Genomic DNA, 21,283 nt, shown 5'->3' on the forward strand with positions numbered 1-21,283 from the left:
ACTTTTAGTGGAGAAGTTGTTTCAAACATTGCTGTCATAAGAGGGGACTTATAGAAATTGTGCAGCAAGAGGGAGAAGCTCTTCATGCTTTAGTGATGACCAAAAGTAAAGGAATCGGCACAACAACCATAAGTCTTCCTTGTATCATTAGTTCACAATTTGAGATGGTCTTGAAGCTCATTGAAGCTTAATAACAAAGTATAAATGTATCTAAAGAGAGTGGAGGAGCTTGGATTTGGCTTGAAAATGGCCAATCAGAATTAGATTTCAATCTCCTCTCTTGGTTTTTCTGGACAAAATAGTCATTAGTATTTAAACCCTAAAATTCTAGTTGAATTCTTTGTTTGGTTGAATGCTTAGGGTTTTGTTGAATTCTTTTAATTTTGGGTTTGCTTTGCTTTGATTAAAATTTTAATATTAAATATAAATTACTTTCAACATTTCAATTACAATATTACTATTAACTTTTTAATAATATTAATTTGCTTCTATTGTATGTCAATTTTAGTTTTGTTTTTTACTTAATTTTTTTTTAATTCATTTTGGCTCTAACTATGATTTGTATTTGAAACATTGAAGTTTTCAATAATATGCTAATATTATTAAGATAAATCTCCTTAATTTTTTGATTTTAAGTTGTTAAAATATTTTATTATTAAAATTATTTAATATTTACATAAAAAAGTATTTAAATATTTTTATGTAATTCAAATAACATCTAATTAAATTATAAATTAATGTAAAAGATATTTTTATCTTTTTATAAATAAATATTTTAAAAACATAAATTTTAAAAAAAATACAATTTTTTAATTCATAATAACTAAAAATAATTTATATAATTCTCATTAAAAAAATAATGCAAATTATAGTGTTATAGATTTAATATAAAGAATATAATAATTGAGATATAATTTTTTTAATAAAAAAATTAACCTTAATCATTCATTTTAGCATATTAATTTATAAAACCATGACACTATAATTTTTTTTTCTTACTAAACTATGTCTGAATATATTTTGTGTGAAAATTGAAAATAATTAAATAACTTTTAGAATAATTTATAAGAAATAATTTTATTTAAAATATATACTTATAAAAATTTTTATTTATTAATAACATTGTGAAAATTTTTATTATAAAAAATTTATAATCAGCTTGTGTTATTTATGAATGAACTTTGTGTTTATTTGACATTGCGTTCAGAGACTTAAACTGCTTTTCAGAATAAAAATATCATTTTAGATATTATTGAAAAAGTAATTTAAAATTTTTTTTATTATTTTAGTGTTCTTATAATTAAAATTTATTAAATTTAATTTTAAATTATTTTTTAATACTTTCTAAATAATATACCTAAAAAAACAATTTTGTTTAATAGCAATACCTTTGATTAAAAAATAATAATAATAATTAGGGCCGAAGATCATATAAAACCTTTAAAATTGCTAGTCCAGTTACAGTTTTTAATTGAAAATTAAATTAATTAATTCACGGTCACATACCCTTACAAAATGCTATAATATTTTTGTATAATTCAGTATTTCACAAACAATTGATTCACCAGAAAATTTCAAGTCAATAGTATATAAATAACACTTCCATTGTAAAACTCAGCACAAGATCTTAGTTTCACCGTGAACTTCTGCAAACAGGAGGATGTAAGGTCATATGCTAACAAAAAGGGGAAAGAAAGAGTGGCCAAAATTGAAACTTAGGCCTAGGAGTGAAGTGATATTCACCCAGTGGTTCACCATCTCATCAACTTGGTTATTCGATGAAGATTAGATGGTTCAGCACCCACATAACACGATACGTACAATTCCTGCTTACAGTATGAATGAATCTCATAGAGATAAATGGCAAATGTATATACACTTATAGCAGAATCCTTTATATTCCTTTAAACTCTTCTCTCTCTCTCTCTCTCTCTCTCTCTCTCTCTCCCCGTCCTTTTCTTTTTTCAAAAAAAAAAAAAAAAAAACGAAGTCTAATTAATTAAATTCAAAAATTCACAAGCCTCAGCTTCTATGCAAAAAGTCCTACCTGCACCAAAATTCAGACTTAGCTCCTCTTTGAGCTGCATGAAAATTTCTTTACATAGGTTTCTGAAAACCCGGAGGGAGGAACTGTGTTTGCTCACCATTGCCCTCATGAACTCCTTCAGCATTTACAATGACAGATTCCCTAGCCAGCTGACAGGGAATGGTTGGTTAATCAGCCACATCTTGTCCATCTGGCTCCTTGTCATCACCTGTAATCTTTGGTATACTGCTTGTACCACATGACTGTATTTCACAACCTGACGAAGTTTCTAACATTCTACCATTGCAGCATTGTACTACCCCTTTGGCCAGCGGCCTTGATCTCTTTTTCATGCGGGAAAGAGAGTGTGGCTGATCACGGCTTTTTGCAAGAACTTGACCCTTCCTTTTCTGTTTGTTATGCAATAAGCTAGCAAGGGTAATGTCACTCATCTCAAGATCACTATCATGATCGATGCTAATCGGTTTTCTCATTGGCTCCTGGGGAGCATCTGTCTTGGCCGTGTCTACCACACTGGGTTCCTCTAACAAAACATTTTCTGCAAATCCACCACTGTAGCATGTCTGAGCTTCACCATCTAGCATGAAGGATGGCATTTTATTTGGATAATCATGTTGATATACTCTTTTGGACACCAAATCAGAAGGAGGGCAGGTCTGATCTGCATTTTTAACAACTCGAACCCTTTTCTTCTTTGATATACTTCGACAAAAGGAAGCAAGTGTAACATCATCCTCATCATTCGTCTCTAAAATCTGCTTATCATTTTTATCAACTCGGAGCCTTCTCTTTTTTGATATTTTTTGACAAAAGGAAGCGAGTTTACCATTATCCTCATCATTCGTCGCTAAAACCTGCTTATTAGAAGATTTGCTCAATTTTGACTTTCTATGTCCATCATGGTGACAAGGACTTGACACAACAAAATTGCATTGCCCTGATAGTTCAGTGCTGCTTTTACTCGTGCAATTGGGAGCCTTGCTTGCCTTAATCAAAGAGATGCCATCCAAAGAAGACTTCTCAACACCCCCAGCATTAGTTACCCTTGCTTCTAAATTTTCAGGGGGCAATGTTAAACAGTTGGAATCAGCCAATTCCATAAATGCTTTCCCTTCTAAGGATAGATTGGTGACCTCCTTGTTGGAAGCATCAGGCTGACCAACTGTTTCATCCTGATCAGCAATATTTACTGCCAAGACATTTGAATCACAATGATCATGGTCCAATTCAATAACATCAGTAATAGGTTCTGATCCCTCTTCTTCACCTGTGTTAGTGCATGTGTTTGCCTCAGAATGCTGTTCTTGAACTTTTCTTTTCTCACTTGATGTTTCACTTTCCCCACCAAAGGTCTGCAAACCATCTACATTTGATATCCCTAATTCCAAGCTTTCTGGGTGTGATAAAAGACAACTCTGGCTGTTGCCAGCGATTTCAACAAGCATATTTCTTTTCAGAGGTAATTTAGGAAGTTTTTTCTTCTTTTTAGGATCACCATCTTGGGCATCAGCTATATCTTGATATGTTTTCATATGAGGATTCTTTTCTGAAGAACTGCTTTTAGTCACAACCATACCACTCTCACCAAAGGTCGCAACTTCAGTGCCATTAGTTATCCCAGGGTCTTCCACAGAAGAAATTTGCATTCCTTCATTAGGTCTTTTGGATTGAAGCCTCTTTGAAGTATTGCTGCATTCCATGAAAAAAAATGTAGAAATCAAATGAAGAATTCAGTTAAGACAATACACAAATACTAAATAGACATTTAATCCTCAACATAACAATATATCACCAAAAAAAAAAATTCTTGAAATTCCCACAATAAGAAAACAAGCCACTAACATCAATGAAAGTGTAGCTTACCCAGGTGCAGCATTTTTTTTCTTACCAGATACTCCCCCTTCTCTGCAAGAATGGGAACGTGAAAATCAAATTAAATAACACATGCACGAGAGAGAGAGAGAGAGAGAGAGAGAGAGAGATGTATTCAAATATCACACCTGCTTTTCCTTTTATGCTTCCTGGATTGATTCTGTTTTTCAGGCTCAAATGCTGATGTTATCATTGGTAATGGAACAAAATCATGAGGACCAAGTGCAGGCCGTTCTGATTCACGGTCCACAAAGTTACCTATAATTGCAACTTTTTGTGTTTTTCTTGCTGCTTGTAGCAAAGGGACCTCATGCGGAAGTAACACCTTCCATCTCCTGATCATGAAGATATGAGGGTCAAAATGAAGCCCAGAGAAACTTCGGACAGAAAATAAAAATAATACATTATTAAACATAACATTATTGGGCCTTTAATTTGCCCACTAGAGTCCAAACTTAATACCTCCTACATTGGCTATCTGTTCGTGGTGGGAGACATTTAGCAATCTTGGCCCAGCAATATCCATATTCTTCAATGGCTGCTTTTAACCTTAAATCCTCTTCTTCGGTCCATTTGTCCATATTCAAAGAAGGATCTTCAGAATTAACCCATCTGCCACAGGAATAGAAGTCAATATATGGTCTTGTTAAAGGAATCTACAATGCCTTTGAACTTGTTCTATTATACCTTTCTCTACATTGTGGTGCAGTTCGTTCCGACACGAATCGAGCTATTTTGTTCCAGTTCCTTGGACCAAAAAGCATTACAGCTACTTTCAGGCGCTTGCGTTCATCCAAGGTCCATTTCCCCTTTCTGCCATTGCCTGGATGTATGGATTTCTTCCATCTGCATATATGAAATATCATGTGGGCAGAAGTCATTATACTGACTGAACTTAAAAGCTATAAAAGAATCAAGTACAAAAAAAAATCACCAAAGCAAGCAAACTTGCTAAGTGGATTAAAAGAAAGCAGTAGAAAACAATTTTGGAAAAGAAGCAATTCAAAAGGACTACGTTCATGAAAAATACACTTCTGAGCATGAGAACAATGAAGGTTTACAAAAAACCACTTAGCCATGGAAAGACTTTTAAAATAAGCAACATTAATGATACCAGAAAGGGGTTTTCCTCTCTCTCCGTCTATTAGGGAGGAATGCACTAGGGGAATAGCATGTCTCATATCAATAATCCCCCTCTTTTTTTTTTATTTTTATGAAAAAGGAATAGTCCGAACTCATAAAATTCACGATGGACTTTTTCAGATAATAATGAAATGATTTAGAAAAATAAATATAACAATCAACACCTCTGTAGACATAAATAACTTCAGTTGGATGCAAGTGTGGGCCACTTGGCCCACTCCCAAGGATTTCAAAGGTTGTCTAAAACGACAACTCATTGAAAAGTACAGCGTAATAAATGAGAAAATTTTTAAAATAAAATTTAGACTCCTAATCCATGGAATGAGTCTTTAACTCACTGGTTTTGGACTCATTTAGCACTGATTTAAATCCAAGGAATTGAATGGCAATATCAAAATGCAAAAAAAGTTTGTAAGATCCCTACAACTCAACTCAACTAAACTAACTTTTATTCCAAAAATTTGAAGTTGGCTATATGGATTTGCTTTCTCCACTCTAAACGATTTTGGGTTAAATCCTCATAAATGTGTAATGCTTCTAGATCAAGTTGTACTACTCTCCTCCAAGTTAATTTAGGTCTACCCCTTTTTTTCTTTCTATCCTCTAACCTAATGTGCTCTACTTGTCTAACTGGAGTCTCCGTATGTCTATGCTTCATATGACCAAACCACCTCAATCTCCCTTCTCTCAACTTATCCTCAATTGGCACCACTCCTATCTTTTTTCTAATACTCTCATTACGGACTTTATCTAGTCTAGTATGACCACTCATCCACCTTAACATTCTCATCTCTGCAACTCTTATCTTAGACGCATACGACTCTTTCAGTGCCCAACACTCACTAACATATAACATAGCCGGTCGTATGGTTGTACAGTAAAATTTCCTTTCAACTTATTGAGAATCTTGCGATCACATAAAACACCCGTGGCACGTCTCCACTTCAACCATCCGGCTTTAATCCTATGACTAACATCCTCCTCACATCCCCCATCTGCTTGAAGAACTGAATCGAGATATTTAAAGTGATTACTTTGGGACAGTACCACTCCATCCAAACTAACTCCTTCCCTATCACCAGTTTGGCCTTCACTGAACTTGCAATGCATGTATTCTGTTTTCGTTCTACTTAACTTAAAGCCCTTTGACTCTAGAGTACTTCTCCAAAGCTCTAGCTTTCTATTGACTCCTTTTCGTGTCTCATCTATCAGAACAATATCATCCGCAAACATCAAGCACCAAGGCATATTCTCTTGTATGTGTTTCGTCAATTCATCTAAAACTAATGTAAAAAGGTAAGGACTTATAGCTGATCCTTGGTGTAATCCGAAAAATCTCTTGTGTCCCCTCCGACTGTGCACACAATAGTAATTGCTCCTTCATACATATTTTTCAACACTTGTATGTACCTAATAGATACCCTATTTTGTTTTAACACATTCCATAAAACATCTCTTGAAACACTATCATAAGCCTTCTCCAAATCAATAAAAACCATGTGTAGATCTTTCTTCACATCTCTATATTTCTTCATCAAGCTTCTAATGAGAAAGATCGCTTCCATAGTTGAACGACCGAGCATGAAGCCAAATTGATTGAGAGAGATAGAAGTATCATGACGTAGTCGATGCTCCACAACTCTCTCCCACAACTTCATAATATGGCTCATGAGTTTAATTCCCCTATAGTTTAAGCAACTCTGTATGTCTCTTTTATTTTTAAAAATAGGTCCTAAAATACTTCTCCTCCATTCATCAGGCATTTTCTTTGAATTTAGAATCTTATTAAATAATTTAGTTGACCATGCCACTCTCATATCTCCCAAACACTTCCACACTTCAATTAGTATTCCATCGGGTCCACAGGCTTTACTCACTTTCATTCTCTTAAGTGCTTCCTTCACTTCTAAAGATCTAATCCTTCTAGTATAATTCACATTCTTTTCTATTGTTCTATAGTCTATATTCACGCTATTACCATTTTGACTATTATTAAAGAGATCATTAAAATAATTTCTCCATCTTTCTTTAATGTCCTCATCTTTCACCAACACTTTTTCTTCTTTATCCTTAATGCACCTAACTTGATTGAGATCTTAACATTTCCTCTCTCCTCCTTGCTAATCTATAAATATCTTTCTCCCCTTCTTTAGTTCCAAGTTTCTCATATAACTTTTCAAAGGCCTGTGCTCTTACTTGACTAACTGTCTTTTTTGCCTCTTTCTTTGCTATCTTGTACTGTTCATATGCCTCATTATTATCACATTTACGTAATTTTTTATACTATTCCCTTTTTCTCTTCACTGCCTTTTGTACTTCCTCATTCCACCACCATCTCTCTTTTGAGGATGGTTCATGTCCCTTTAGACTCTCCAAATACTTTTCTAGCTACTTCTCTAATCTTTGATGTGTTTGTAAGATCCCTCATCTCATTAAATTGATGAATTATGCACATCTGACCTACAAGATGGGATTTCAAATCGCGCTTTTTTTCTTGGGGGGGAGTTTACTGAAGAAGAGATTCGCCAAAAATTCGTTAATTTTACCTTCATTTAGTTATAACAACAATGAAGTTTCTAAATTCACGGATTCTTTCAATTCCCTCACCCAAAATCCCTCTTAAAGAAAACATTTCCTCAATAATATTAGAAAGAAAAAACCATTATCTAATTCTGGACAGTGCAGCAGAACTCCAATGCAACCAGGCATATCCATCCATTCTCCACATTTAATGGAACACAGCCTTCATTCAGGTTCTATTTAAGGCTGTGCATGGTTCCTAGGTTTCTGAACTGAACAGAAGAACTGTATTGAATTCTACTGGAACTGAAAAAGAACAAGAGTGAACTTATATTTACTGTTTTGATTTGATTCAAGTTCTTCATCAAGAACTGATCAACAACCGCACCAAAAATTTTATAGTTTTTTCATATGTTTTATTATATAATTCAATAAAATTATATATATTTATATGTAATTAAGATGGTGTCATAAATGCACTAAATCACCTTGTAGTGCTAATTATATGACTAAGTTACATTTTAGTCATAAATACTTTATAGTTCTTAATTATATATGTATATTTAGTTAATGATTATATAATGAAGAAATAGGTATAAGATAATATAATATACTTATTAAGGACTATATACACGATATATTTCTGATATCAATATTATTATTTTGATGTTAGTGCTATTAATTTTTATTGATATTAGAAATTTAAGATTGTTTTTACTTTTTAAATTTAACACAAGAATGTTGTAATTTTAGGTGCAAGGATAGAGATTCTAATTAAAATCAAGACCCAAATTAAAATTGAAATGGAATCGAAACTAAAACCAAAACTTAACAAAATTGCTTGTAACAAAACCAAAACCTGAAATTGCTTGGAACAAAACCAAAACCCAAGTTTGGTTCCAATTCTGGTTCCTAACAATCAAAGAACCGGGAATTTGATTCTGATTCCAGTTCTTAGGTTGAACCAGACTCGAAACTGAAATCAAACACCCCTAGTTCTATTAGTATCTTCTCCAACATTAACCATATTTTCATTTGCCTAGAGATTATACTTGTATGCTCATGTCCAAAGTTAATTTCAACCAAGAATTGCAAACTAAGGGCAAAATATCATGCTTGTAATGCTTTATCATTCAGTTTGCAGTTAATAAAGTTCAACATGCAAACTGAAAGTTATGACCCTTATATTTTACTTAAGGGTGTAATCAATCCAAGTTCTCAATACAATGTATTACTTGAACTCCCCTTGGTTCAGAAACTCAATGCTCAAAACTCAACTCAAGCTTGATCAATCATAACTTTTGATACGCAAACTTGACCCAGCATGGTACTAGAGATACTCAAGGTAGACTCAATTCACTTCAATCACCATTACGAATATTTAAATGATATAAAAAAAAATTAAATCTCAAAATATACACAAGTGAGCTTGAAGTTGAGCTAAATTTGGTGTTATTTTTATATGCTTAAAACAAACCGGTGAAATATTCTAAAGTATTATTTAAATATGTTACATAATGTAAAATATATTCAAATTCAAAACTATATCAAAAAATGAAAACCCAATTACGCTTGTGAGCTAATCAAGTCAAGTATCATAATACTGGGCACTGAATTCAATTATTATGAGTTGTGCTTTGAGTAGCTTAACTTGTTTATACCCCTAATACTTTACCATGGGCAGACCTGGCCACAGCCCGGTTTGGGCAGTGAAACCAGATAAGAACTGGCCCAGTCAAACACGGGACCAAAACCAGTGGTTCAGCCAGGCATTGGTCCGGTTCAAGCCCTTTTTTTGGAAGAAAAATATTTTCAACCCTTGAATTGCCTCAACCTGGATCGAACAAGAATTAGAATCGAACCGGAACCGAAACCGTGAGAAACCAGATTCCACGGTCCAGTTCAGGGTCCTCCCTTCCACAGACCAGAACCAGCCCAGGCCGGGCCTAAATTGGGAGCTTTTAAATTGGACCTGGAGCGAAACAGCCTCAAAAAAGTTTATATTTTCTTGTACCATTTTGCTTTCTATTTTTAATCATACTTGATTACAAACTCTAGTTCTATATGCAAGTTGCTACTTTCCCTAGCTTTCAAATCAACCAAAACTTGGCACTAATATTTCACGTGTGGGCAATGTCACATTACCAGATTTGGACCGAAACAACCTCAAAATCCTACTTTTCCTTGCACCAATTTGCTTTCTAAACATACTCAATTACAAACTCTAGTTGTCTGTGCCAGTTGCTACTTTCCCAAGCTTCCATTCACCCATAACTAGTCCTAAATAGCTAAATTTGCAAATACTCCAGCATCAGAGGGTCATTTTAAACATTCCCTCTTCCCATTTTGGCAGAACACCAAAATAACCATTGTAACAAATTAGACTGATCATTAGCTGGGTTGGGCCAGGCCCAACTCAGGATGAGATTTTATAATCTAGACATTGGCCAGCCAACCCAGATGTTTGGACCTAACATTTTGCCTTGGTCTGTATAATTGGATCAATATATGTAAGTGATTATATTTTATTTCTTGGGCAGCTAAGGCCAGGCTTGCCCATGGAAAAAAAAGTCCACAGCACAACTAGAAAAATGCCCAAGCATGATATTTTGGCAGATCCAACCAGGCAGGTTCCTGGGCCATAAACACTTCTACAACAATGCAACACAATACCAGAAGAACAACCAATAAATGCCAGATAAGTGAGAGTTTTTTTTCATCATAAAAAATGGGCATCAAGCTAATTAATTATCAACACAAACAATACTATGAAGTGCGAACTTACCTATTAGAGCATTGAGTTCCAGTCCGTCCTTCTAAAGTAGAAGCCACAGACTGCCAATCATGTTCACCATAAGTTCCCACAGCAATGCGAAGTTGAGCATCCTCTTCCTTTGTCCACTCCCTTTTTATTATGTGAGCATTTAAACTCCTTTGGAAACGTACTAAGCATTGAAATGGGGTCCTATTCTTCCCCAATGAAGCTGCAATATCCAACCAATTTGTCATCCCTTTTTCCTGGACAATAAACAATAGCTTCTTATCCTCTTCAGCAGTCCATTTACTGTGATTGATTAATGGATCTTCACTATTCAACCACCTGTAGAAATAATGGTTTATATCAGATAAAGTTTGTAAAGAAAATCAATTCAGGATTACACGGTGGATAGTTTGACAAAATAAGAAAATGTGAGCGTCACAGACATCTGATGACAATCATCACCAGACGCAATCAACACCACTGTTTTGAGTAAAGCACATGTTATTTATGGGTCCCACCTGTGTGAAATGTGTTAACCTTGCACTTTTTACTCAAATCCAACAATAGTAAAGATGCATGTGATGGTGATCGTCATAGACGTCTGCGAGGCTAGCTTGATTTGAAGGGCACTTGCTTCATAGAAAATCAGTAAACATGAAAACACTTGTCAAGAACAGCACAAATTGGGACCATTGCAAATTGAATAAAAGCCTAGCAATCTGGTGAAAGATGGCAAAATTGAACCAGAAACAAAATGATGAAACCTAGAAAAAGAGTGTATAACACATGATATGAGAAAATTTAAAATCTCCACTAGACAATGGCTAGAATCAATAAAAAAAATTTAATTATTTATTCATTCACTAAATATGTGCCTTGCGGGTAGGGAAGAGCTAGCAGTTGGAACCTCATGGAACCTGGCCTTAAATTAGAGCCACCAAATGTACAAGTGCAGCTACAAGGAGTAATTTCTTATGGTTTATAATCATGCAAGCGACCTGAGGTAATGGCTTACGCACAAGCAACACATCCACTGAAGTGGCAACAATAGTCACATGCACTTTTCTCTTAAAATGGCAGAAATATCTCTTGTTCTATCTTCTCCTAAGAAATACAGAAGTCTTATAATTCATAATTCTATATATAGTTAGTCCATTAATTCTTTATGCAGTTCCATGTTTTATCACAACCACCCACAGAATTTAATAATACATTCCATATAAATCATGAACACAAAATTTCTAGGAAATCAAAATCAGTAGAAATTTCAACATTAATGACATTTTTTATTCGTAATCATATTTAACAAAAAGTTCAAATTTTTGAAGAGTTGTTTAGATGAAAAAATAGTAAAGACCGAGTTCATACAATATTTAGAGTGCATGACCTATCAAAAAATATTCAAATCGAAAATCAACTTAGAAAAATTTAATCCAACAAAAGGTTTTGAGACAATTTAGAGTTTGAGTAACTTAAATGTTTAAATAGATCAGTACCATCAACATTCCTTGAGTTCAATGATTCTTTTGAATAGGAAAAGGTATTACAAGATCAAAAACTTATAGATTCAATAACAAATCCCACACTATAAAATAATGTTTTACTAACAAAATAATAATAATAATAATAATAATAAGGGTAATATTACAGCAAGATGCAATTCCTCTGCTTCAAGGGCTCTCCTATTTCTTTTTACACAGCTCAAAAGATAGGGCAAGGGATTAAATTTGAAAAAACATTTTCCTTCTTTCTATCAGCATAAGTACTCATCCTAATATGCTGTTTCTCTTCAATAAATCCTAAAACTACTTATGTCAGGTCCAAAAATGACTACATCAATTCCAACAGCTGTGTCAAAAACTCAGGAAAGAGAAAAAGAATTGCTTAGCAAGGTTAGAAATACACATACAGAGAAATTTCATATAAAGCCAAGTCTTTAAAATACAGATGATTAGTAGTATGTGTTGTTATGAAACTAGTGAATTCAATGTTTGACGCTAAATTATAGAAGTGTGTGTAATCAGTTGTAGCATACCAAAAAAAAAAAAATCTAAAAGCCAGGAACACTAACACAGTCTTCAACTCTTAATCTTTCGAGGGTGCATAGTATGCCTTGAGCAATAGCCTTTTAGACAAAATGAAATGAAAGAACTCAACCAGAATATTCCAGTTTAGTTGTGTTTCTAATTCTGTTCAACCATTTAATTGGAACAAACTAATAAATGAGCCCACTACTGAACATTGTTAAATATAAAAGTCTTACAACGCAACAAATAAGAAAAAAAAAATCTACTTTATGAATATGAATTTTAATGGTCTGTCATCTGAAATATACTGAACTGAATTTTTTGAGCACAAAACCAAACTGAGCCACCAAATAAACTGAGGTTCAGCTTAGTTTGGCAATTTAGACCATCCAATACTTGCTATTATCCATTGTTGTATTAAATTAAAGGTGATGCCTTTTAGCTACATCATTAATTCATTATGGCCAAGGCCAACTTAGACAGGACAACAGTATTTAGAAAATCATTTTAATGCTTAAATATGCTTAAGAATGGAAAATGAGATATAACAGAAGGAACTATTTTGTTCCTTTTTTTCCAAAAAATGAAAAAAAAAAAAAAGAATTAACAAATGGTTTGACTGATTAGGAGCTGTTACAGAAGTCACACACCATATTTGAGGTTCTCGGATTGTTATAATTTTCAACATTGCACGTAATGATCCACATCTACTTACAAACATCAAGAAAACTATGGCATTTACCAGTTAAAAAATGTTGCTTATTCTTCAAATAATACAAGGGGAAAATGATCATACAATAAGTATAATATAGGGGAAAACTTTTTATGGCTGATTACAATTATTTATACTACCAATGCGAGTAAAGTAGAATTGTTCAATATCTAATCATGTGTTGAGAAAATTTTAATTGATTTATGCTAATAGGTCATCAAATAACTTAAATTATTATTGTTCCTTTTGTAGTAATGCATAGACAAGTGTCAAATAGGAAAGCAAAAAAGATATCTTGATAAATGCTTATAAGTAAAAGTTTCATGAAATGCTTGAAACAGCATATCCCCATACATAGGCTTCAAAACTTGAGCTGCATAGTAAAAGTAAGCGGTTAAAAAAAGTACTTACTTTGCTTCACATTCTGCGCCAGAACGACCAACAACATACAAGGACGCCAATTGGTCCCAATTAACCTTTGGAAGAAACTCTCTAATCCTTTCTGGGGTAATTTCCATCTCTCTGATTGATGCGAGAACTGCATCCAAATCATTCACATTTCCAGGAGATCCTTCTGAACCACTTCAAAATAAAGTGAGTCAGGAAAATGTTCTTGAGAAACAAAATCAGAAGAAAAATCTCCTTAGCCATGCCTAGAAAAAACTGTACATTTCTTATGCCAACAGGCTTCCGTAGGGATTAAGGCATATTTAAAACAAAGACTTGTACCTTTCTCATCAAAGAACTCACAAATCCAATTTCTACATTTATTTTCTCCAATGGATTGAAAATAAATGGTGTATGATCTAAAACAACACAAATTTTCAGACTACTAAAATGCACATGCATTGTTAAAAGTGTTTCTAGGCACACTCAAAGTAAAGAAGCTCCAAAGGAGAAACATGGTTTCCTCAAAAGTAATGCATTTTTCTTTTACTTTTTTATTGAGAGCAACACAAGTAAAAAAAAAAAAAAAGTTGAGGTTGGGGGGGGGCGGGGGGGGTGTTCACATCACTTGTCCTGACAAATTATTGCTTTAATGACAATAAAAATAGGCAAAGGTTCTTGCAACATGGTAGACGCGACTTGGAAATATTGGAATGCTAACAAGGAAATTGATGAAGCTAGCAGACAACCATAGTTATTACATAATAAAGTATGTGAGCAACACGAGACACAAAAATAAGAAGGAATTCATAAAAATAATATTTATTACATAATAAAGTATATGTAATATATTATTTATTTCATTATTTATTTTTATTTTATTGCACCACCACTATTGTTAATTAAATTACATACATGAGTAAAAATCATCATTAAAATGCATTATATGAATTTTATTTCTAATCAAATCTAATATTAAAATGATAATTTTAATATTCTATTGAATTATAATTTTAATTTAATAATACCTTATTAATCATAGCTTAAAATAATTTAAATTTTATAAACTCATTAAGTATGTTACATTTATTTTTCAACTTTTGTAAAATATGATTTTAAAAATAAAAAAATGTGAATGCAAAAAATCACCAAAAGAACTCTAAATTAGATTTAAGCCCATTAACCATTAGCCCATTTTAGTCATCATTAGCCACATTAGAATTAGACAGCCGATACACAAACACAACCAAGTTTATCATTGAGAGCAAATGCAGCCAGAGCTAGCCAGGTACATCTGCTTCTATTTCTCTTCTTCTTCTTCTTTTCAGTGGCTGTCTTTGATGGATACACTGCTTCTCCTCCTCCTCCTCCTCCTCCACCTCTTTATTTATTTATTTTCTTCTTCTTCTTCTTCTTCTTCTTTTTGCTCTTTTTCTTCCCCACCTCACCACGCGCGCCACCGTGCCTCACTGTGCCAGGCAGCGCCTAGGTGAGGCCAAGTGCCTTTCTTAGGGCAAGGCATAGCCCCTTGCGCCCTTAGCGCCTTGTGTCTCAACCACGCCTTTCACAACACTATAGAAAACTAGTAGGACGAGAGCTAATATTGCAAACAATTAGAATACACAATTGATAGGAGAAAATTTTGCTGTGGAAATTACAAATGATGAACAGTGTAATATAGGCTCATCCGCCCATGTCACATGTTGATGCACGTGATGCATCTATAAATTGGAAGAAAAGGCTCAAAGTATTACAAAAATCCGCAACACCTTTTAACACAATTTGTGGCATATAACAGGTAATTACAAATGAAACTGAATTATTGAACATACCTTAATTGATCCACTGAAAATTGTAGCACCATTTCTTGAAATTGTTGCCTAATCCCCTTTTGAAGGTTTTCCTTTTCTGCCTCCGTCCAATTTTTCCGATTTAAATTAAGAGGAAAATTTGTCAATGCCATTCGATAACTAGCAACATGAGAATTCTCCGGTGGACCATTATGCATAGTAGAGACCTTTTTATCATTTACCTGAATCAGCAAAATGCATCCTTGGTGAAAAGCAAGTCATTGAACTTCAAAATTTTAACAACCACGCTTAAATAATTCTTCTTAGACACCCATGCAAAACTCAAGCCACCAATGAGCATGTTACCAATTGTCAATATGTGTCCATATATCAGTGTACACAAAAGCACTGTACACAAGTTGAAACCTTTTAGATAAATTGACCAGCTCAAATTGATAGCCGTAAAAAGAGACCAGAAGAGTTCATTGGCGCCCATTAAAGACAGAGACCACCAGTGTTATTAAAGGCGCCAAGCGAGGTGCAAGGCAAGGCTTACTGTGCCACATCATCAGCAGTCAATAAAAAAATTTGACAGCGTCCATCCTGCTAATTTGGGTTTTTGAATTTTATTTTGGCATTCATTTTGGGAAAAAACGACTTCAAACTGCTGAAATTTGCGTTTTCTTCAATAAATTATGCTTCTTTAATTTGAAATCATGTTGTGGATTGAAAGATTACAAGATGATATCGATAACTCATACGTACAACTAGATGAGTTATGGGATACAATTCAAGGAATACAAGCTAAAATTAATGACCATTATGAACAGCTTGATGAAATATGTTATTTGATGCATTTACGTGATGGTCCTAACTATGCTCCTTATGGTTTGTTTGATGAGTATCAAGATATACATCTAATCTTACAATATAGAGAAAAAGCAATTGAAGAATGTAAGAATGATTATCATGTTCAACAAACTCATAAACAAGTTAAAGATAAAGAACTTGAAGAATTTGAAGCATAGAGAGAAGCAGATCTATTTCAATTGCAAGAATGACTGGATACAAGAAAAAGTATTTAAAATATAAAAGCAAGAAGTCTTGAAATTGCAAGGCAACAACAGCAATTTGAAAATCAGTTTGAAGAGTCAGACATTAAAGAATCCAAAGCTTTAATTATTGAACCTTCACCTGATATAGAGCTCATTCTAAAGCAAGAAGCTGATGAATTCAATCAAGCCATGAAAACTTCAATGGAAATTGAAGAAAATCAATATATTGAGTCAATAATGGAAATTGAAAGTTTTGTTTCGATTGATTTTATTTGGTCTTATGTCTCTAGAATTGTGCAGAAACAAATGAAGTTATTTGTTTTCATGCTCTTGTCCAAGAAGATAATACTATGTGTTTTCCTCAATTGGTTTTTTATTCTCCCGCATCTCAAGGCTCGAGGATGAGTTTTTTTTTTTCCCCCTCAACCAAGGGAGAATGATGCAGAATGGCAAGAAGAAGATATAATACAATATAGGAATTATATTCTATGTAAAATTAGGAAGTTTAGTATTTCTCGTAATTAGGAATTCTATTATTATTATTATTACTATTATTATTATTATTATTATTATTTACGAAGGTATTTTAGCCCCAATTCTAAAAGGAGAGCACCACTCTCGTCAAGGCGCCAGACGAGGCAAAGCACGCCTCTTTCAAAGTAAGAGGTTTTTCTTTTTTTTAGGATGGTTTCTCTCATCTCCTCTCCTCTTCTCTCCTTTTCTTTTATTTCTCCTTGAAAAATTCTAATAAGATGGAGTTAATTAATCTTTCTTTAAATTTTATTTCCTTTATATTTCTCTTATACTACATATAGTGCAACTCAACTCAACTCAACTCAACTCAGTTTTTATCCTAAAAATTTATTGGGGTTGGCTATATAGATTCACTTTCTCCACTCTAAACGATTTTGGGTTAATCTTCGGAAATGTGTAATACTTCTAGGTCATGTTATACTACTCTCCTCCAAGTCAGTTTAAGTCTACCCCTTCTTTTCTTTTTATCCTCTAACCTAACGTATTATACTTATCTAACTAGAGCCTCTGTATGTCTACGCTTTACATGACCAAATCACCTCAATCTCTATTCTCTCAACTTATCTTAATTGGCACCACTCCTACCTTTTCTCTAATACTCTCATTAAAGATTTTATCTAGTCTAATATGACCACTCATCCACCTTAACCATACTAGACTATATTATATATAGTGCAAATAAAATCTTTTTTTTTCCCTTTTTCAATGTGTTTTTTCACTTATTAAACTAGTTAAAAGTATGATATTTTTATATTAAAAGTATATATATAGTATCGCCTCTCACCTTAATAACATTGGAGACTACTAAATCTACTGAAAGGCCAATGGCACTATGGTAGATAGTACTACCTAGCATAACTATAATTTTATAACAAAAAAGTGGAGAAAAAAAAAAGAGGCTGCACTAGAGTAATGTGCAGTTAGTTGATATATTTTATATTTGCAAAAAAAAAAAGGTTGGTGCATTTCATACTTGTTAACTTTAAGAGTCATGGTGACAGAATGTTTAACTTATCCATGCACAAACGATTGAATAAATAGATGAATAATTCAGCAAGCAACATATGGAAAGTAATTAAGAATTTACCTTAGAATCTCTAGAATTTGATATTCTGGGTGTCGATATCAATTGAATTCGAGGATCTTTCCCTTGTGCCAGAGCTCGTCCAGTAATTTTTTTACATGAAACCTGAAAGTCTCTAAGAATTTTAACACGCTCTTTCAATTTTTTGTTCTCCTCTATTCTTGCTTCAATATGAGCCAACTTTTTCCGTAGGAACTTCTGACAGGACCTGTTCTTCTTAATTGCATCAATAAATACTTGCGCAGACTTTGGGAAGCTAGAAGAATCTTTTCGCCCCAAAGATGAAAACTTACAAGCATCCAATGAATGCTGCTGCTCAATGTAACCAGATGGCTGTATCTCCATATTATCACTTAATAAGGTGCTATTTAAGCCTTCTTCAGTATCTGGAAAAACTTTACAAGCTGTCCTATCTATCACTGAATCATCAGAAGTTACTAACTTCGAGACTACACTAGATGCATCAACACCCTCTGATTTCTCAGCCAAGTTCTCCAATTTTCCTTCTGAAATATCTAAAACAAAATTTAAAACTTACCCAATCAATGTAACGGTAAAGAGATACGCTTTATGAAGCTTACCACTGTTATCATACGCGGAAAAACGCTTCCGAACAGCACAAAGAGTCTCGAAGTCATCCTCCTCATCGTCGAAATCCAATGGAAAAGCACAGAGAGGCTTTGAATAGATAGGCTCACACGAATCAGTCCCAAATGAGAAACGATTCTGTATGATTCTGAATAATTTGAAATCATCTTCATCCTCCTCGCCCTCGCCACTGTATGAATCCCCATCACCTTCTGCGGAGAGAGAGCGATTATTCTCACCGTTGTCAATGTTGACGTCGCTGAGATTGGTGCCGGTGAGGGTGCAGGCGCGCCTTAGGGCCTCAATGTCATCATTGAATCCATCGTCGATTTCGTCATCGTCAGAGCAAAGGTCTTGGTCAGCATCGTCGTTTTGGAGTAGAGAAGACATTGTGAAAAGGGTTCTCCTGGTGTTAGGGTTTATGGAAGAACAATTTAGTTAACGATCATAATGGCACCTAAAGTCAACAGAGATATTGCATATATCATATAGAATAGACATGTCTGTGCATATATGTGCTAAATAATTGTGCAGATTTTCCTTATTTTCCTCAGGAAAAGTGAAACCATTCTAGTAGATGATGCCTCACAAGATTAAAGGCTTTCAACCAATAACAATGCAAAGGATATCCATATTTAAAGGAACAAAAAGATAAGCATATCCACTTTCAATTGAAGTTCTGGTAATCCCTCTCATCTCATCTCACCCCACCCAGCAGGATTCAAATTTGAGGGAGATCCCAATCCTTTATCACTGGGCTTTTGAGACTCTGAATAATAACATCCATTCATAGGTTTCTAAATCATAACGTCCATACAGAATATCAGCAGAAAAAGTATTCACTGAAAAAAAGCAATGCCCAATTACTATTCAGGCAATTTATTACTAGTTTCAAGGACCCAAGACAATCAATTTCGATTGCAGAAACAGCCCAACAAAAACACACAAAAGAAACTATGTTTTCTGCGCAAAAAAGAGAGAGAGAGAGAGAGAGAGAGAGGGGTGGGGGGGGGTGAAAGGACCTGCGTCTTCAATTGGAGAGTTGGTGGCTTCTTCGTTCTCTCGGGCAGAGGGATAGAGAGAAAGATTGGCGAGTTGCAGGCAGAAGAAGAAGCAGAGAGGCGCAGTTGAAAGACGAGGCTAGAGCTTTATAACCGGAAAAGAAGAAAACTTGTTAACGTTGCTGCTGTGGGTTCCTTTTGTAGGTACGAGGGACGGGTGTGAAAGAAGGAAAAGAAGTGGCGTGTGTAATTCAAGTTTCATGGGCTTGAGCCCACAGAATTGTAATTGGGCTTTTCTGGGCTTAGCCCATAGAGATATTGATGCACCTTTTGATGGGTCGGATGTTACCCAAGCCTGAGTCCATTTTATGCTAATTCTAGACTTAGGCTTATTCTATGTTTGTTTCAGAGAAAAATCATTATTTGTAATCTCTTTATTTTTAACAAAATTAATTATTTAATTCTTCTATTTTAAAAACCATATTAGTAAGTCTATATATTTTTGTTTCATTTTCGTTTAGTTTAAATCAAATTTTCTGTTAGTCAATATATTCAAAAGAAAAAGATCCATCTTCCACATCATAAAGAGATTTACTCTCCATTTAAATTGAGTGTAACACGATTTATTAATGTATTATATCATATAATATTGTATTGTATGGTATGATTTTTATTGTTAATATGTTTGGAATGATTGTATAGCATAAAATAATTTAATGATCTTTTCTTGTTTGATTAGATAATATGATATGGTAAAATAAATATAAAGATTATTAAAATTTCTTTTATTATGGTTTTAAATATATAAATGATTTAAAAATATTCATTTAAATAAAATATTATTTATAAATAATGTTATTATAATAATAATTAAAGGTACACTTTATTTTTTTAATTAGTTACTAAATATACCTTATAAATATATAATATTAAAGCTAAATAATTAGAATTTTATATATTATGTAGGGATAAAATGAAAAAATAAAAATTTTAAACCATTGTTGATTTGAAAAACTATGGTAAAATAATAGGTAGAATCATGATCAAAACATAGTGTTAAATAACTTATTTAGTAAAACTCAATCTTTCAATTTATATCGGTGTCAGCTTATTTTGTTAAGCTTTTTTAATTTTTTATATTCTTATTTTTTTACATATTATAGATTTTATAAATTATACATTATATTCCAATAAAATCTGTCAAATTAATAAAAATAATCATAAAATGAATAAATAGGTCAATTACATCTTTTTCAATTTTTTTGATAAAAATATTTGAATCAAATTAAAAATCATACCTTTTAAAAAAATCTAATCAAATCAAACTAATTGAAAATTTAAATTAAAATAGTTTAATTTTTTAATTATAATCACTGAGAAAAACACAAGTATCATATATAAATTTAACAATCAATTAAAATTATATCACAAATAATATTGATTGGTGATGGATTTGTCACTAATCCATCACTTATACTTTAGCGATAAGAGTATCAATGACCAACTAAAATTCATCGTTGAAAAGTCAAATTTTTAAATTAGTAAAGGATTAGGTCGTTGTTGAAAATCTCATCATTAATAAGTTATCGCTCAATCTGTCATTTTTATTTTTTTTAATAATAAATTGATTTTTACATACACTCAAATAGAGTATAAGAAAAATAAGTAGGCAGTAGTTATTATTATTATTATTATTATTATTATTAGAGAATGATGCATACATCAAACAAATATCAAATCATGGGATTAAATTTAGAAACTA

The 21,283-nt window shown here is 33.1% G+C and overlaps 1 protein-coding gene across 3 annotated transcripts; it reads right to left on the reverse strand.

The window, feature by feature from the left end:
• Positions 1–1,830: 1,830 nt before the first annotated feature.
• LOC110642004 (uncharacterized) lies at positions 1,831–19,699 on the reverse strand. 3 transcript variants are annotated; one of them, XM_058138919.1, is made up of 11 exons: positions 19,543–19,699; positions 18,514–18,926; positions 17,936–18,438; positions 15,302–15,501; positions 13,494–13,664; positions 10,368–10,682; positions 4,607–4,765; positions 4,382–4,531; positions 4,048–4,254; positions 3,911–3,952; positions 1,831–3,736 (listed from the first exon to the last, which is right to left on the reverse strand). In XM_058138919.1, the coding sequence occupies exons 2-11, from the start codon at positions 18,908–18,910 to the stop codon at positions 2,215–2,217; spliced, it is 3,666 nt and encodes a 1,221-aa protein (XP_057994902.1). In that variant the 5' UTR covers positions 18,911–18,926; positions 19,543–19,699; the 3' UTR covers positions 1,831–2,214. The 3 variants fall into 3 exon arrangements, with proteins under 3 accessions (XP_057994902.1, XP_057994901.1, XP_057994903.1); XM_058138918.1 differs by having other exon boundaries at positions 17,936–18,447; XM_058138920.1 differs by lacking the exon at positions 3,911–3,952 and having other exon boundaries at positions 17,936–18,447.
• Between the last annotated feature and the right edge of the window lie 1,584 nt (positions 19,700–21,283).

This window comes from Hevea brasiliensis, chromosome 17 (genome assembly GCF_030052815.1).
Source record: "Hevea brasiliensis isolate MT/VB/25A 57/8 chromosome 17, ASM3005281v1, whole genome shotgun sequence".
Taxonomy (NCBI): Eukaryota; Viridiplantae; Streptophyta; class Magnoliopsida; order Malpighiales; family Euphorbiaceae; genus Hevea; species Hevea brasiliensis.

What these genes read in the sequence shown, in the direction of transcription:
- LOC110642004 (XM_058138918.1), bottom strand. Translation starts at nt 18,910, where the DNA reads ATGTCTTCTCTACTCCAAAACGACGATGCTGACCAAGACCTTTGCTCT. An exon ending in CAAATTCTAGAGATTCTAAG is followed by an intron (nt 15,502 to 17,935) that starts GTAAATTCTTAA and finishes TTGCTGATTCAG; the next exon opens with GTAAATGATAAAAAGGTCTC. An exon ending in ACAGATAGCCAATGTAGGAG is followed by an intron (nt 4,255 to 4,381) that starts GTATTAAGTTTG and finishes CTTCATGATCAG; the next exon opens with GAGATGGAAGGTGTTACTTC.